Here is a 2,011-nt window from a genome sequence, read left to right on the forward strand (position 1 = left end):
CATGTGACCTCATCTCCTTATTTAGTTACATAAATCAATGATGAGGTCTATGTGTGTCTCACCATGGGTGAATTATATGACTTCATTATTACTTAGTCACTTTAATCAATGATGAAGTCTATGGACCTATCCCCAGGGGTGAATTATGTGAGGTCTTCTCATTATTTGATTACTTAATTCAATGATAAGGTGTATGGGCAACTCCCCAGGGATGAATTATGTGATGTCATATCATTATGTATTTACCTAATTCAATGATGAGGTCTATCAGCCACTCACCAGGTGTGAATTAAATGATGTCATATCAATATTTAGTCCCTTGAATCAATGATGACTTCCATGTGTGTATCCAAAGAGGCGAATTATGTAACATCATCTAATTCGTTATTCACTTGAATCAATGATGAAGTCTATGGGCATCTCCCCAGGGGTGAATCATGAGACCTCATCTAATTATTTAGTCACACCCTTGATCCCAGCACTACAGTGGTGCAAAACGTAGGAGCAGACTCTTCAGCAGTTAGTCTCAGGATAATCTCCAGTTGGGCTAAGGAGAGGCAGTAGTGTGATGCTTGCGGAGAGTTCCTGGAGCCTGAGGTAGAAGCAAGAGCTAGTGGCCAGGCTGCTTTGCTTCTCTGATCTTCAGCTTGAAGACTGAACCCCAATATCAGTCTCTAGTCTTCTATTTTTCGTGCTGCAGATACGTGTAATTGTGACCCCCAGGTTGAAGAAGAAGTCCTATGTCTTCATTTTGGATCCATTTTAAGCTTCAGCCTGCTACAAGCAGATATGTCAGGCGACCTGTCACCCGAGAGCTGGGGCTACACTGACATCAGTTTCAAGAAATTCACCTACAATTGGAGCATAAGCAAATTTGTTTCATCCTGCAGGAAATGAGGGAAGCCATTAAAAGCCCAAACTTCTCCTAAGGAGCCAGTGACACAGACAGATGGTGTTTGAAAGTACACCCAAATGGGGTCCAGAAAAATGGAGAAGGCTACTTGTCAGTTTACCTAATGATGCTCAGCAGTCCAAGGAGCCCAGCATGGGCAAAGTTCCAGTTTTGGATCATCAATTCCGAAGGAGTGAAAACAAAAGGCATGAAGAGCCCAAGATACTTCATGTTCCTGCAAAATGAACACTGGGTATTCAGACAGTTCATCCTCCAAGATTTCCTCTTGTCCCAGGAGCCTTGGATACTCCAAGACGATGAGCTCATCCTCCAATGCAAGGTGACTGTGGTGCAAGATGCTTTCGGCATCTCTGAGGAGAGAACGACGCCAGGGATCCAGGTTCCAAGGTACACTATGGCAGATGAGCTAGGAGAGCTGTGGGAGAATTCCCTCTTCACAGACTGCTGCCTGGTGGTAGCTGGCAAGGAATTCTGGGCTCACAAGGCCATCTTTGCAGCTCGCTCTCCAGTTTTCAGAGCCATGTTTGAACATGACACGGTGGAGAGGAGAAAAAAGCAGGTTGAGATCCACGATCTGGAGCTGCGAGGCTTCAAGGCAATGATGGGCTTAATTTACACCAAGAAGGCACCAGACCTCCACTACATGGCAGATGCTGTGCTTGCAGCTGCCGACAAGTATGGCCTGGAGAGTTTGAAGGTCATGTGTCAGGACGTCCTCTGCAAGGACCTCTCTGTGGAGAATGCTGCCCACATTCTCATTCTGGCTGACCTCCACAGTGAATGGCAGCTGAAAACAGAGGCCATGAGTTAAATTACAGCTCATTCTTCTGAGGTCTCTGAGACCTCAAGCTGGAAGACAATGTGGGGCTCATATCCACACTTGGTTGCTGAATCATACAGCTCCCTGGCTTCTGCTCACTGCTCTATACTCAAGCCACCTCCCAAATGCCTCAAGCAATCTTAGGATACTCTTAGCTGTGACCTATATGTGTATTCCAGGAGCAGCAGCCAACATTGTTACCAAGGACATCTGGGTAGACTGTGGGACACTGCAGTGTTTTTCAAAGAATCTTTGGAAAGACAGAATGGGGGCTCAGG

General features: G+C 45.8%; 1 protein-coding gene across 1 annotated transcript; it reads left to right on the forward strand.

The window, feature by feature from the left end:
• Window positions 1-1,019: 1,019 nt before the first annotated feature.
• On the forward strand, window positions 1,020-1,724 carry LOC121138489 (TD and POZ domain-containing protein 5-like). Its single transcript, XM_040741172.1, has one exon. The coding sequence runs from the start codon at window positions 1,020-1,022 to the stop codon at window positions 1,722-1,724; it is 705 nt and encodes a 234-aa protein (XP_040597106.1).
• The last annotated feature ends 287 nt before the right edge of the window (window positions 1,725-2,011 follow it).

The sequence above is a fragment of the Mesocricetus auratus genome, unplaced genomic scaffold (assembly GCF_017639785.1).
Source record: "Mesocricetus auratus isolate SY011 unplaced genomic scaffold, BCM_Maur_2.0 contig_4612_pilon_obj, whole genome shotgun sequence".
Classification (NCBI taxonomy): Eukaryota; Metazoa; Chordata; class Mammalia; order Rodentia; family Cricetidae; genus Mesocricetus; species Mesocricetus auratus.

Coding starts and splice junctions, on each gene's coding strand:
- LOC121138489 (XM_040741172.1), top strand. CDS start 1,020: ATGCTCAGCAGTCCAAGGAGCCCAGCATGGGCAAAGTTCCAGTTTTGG.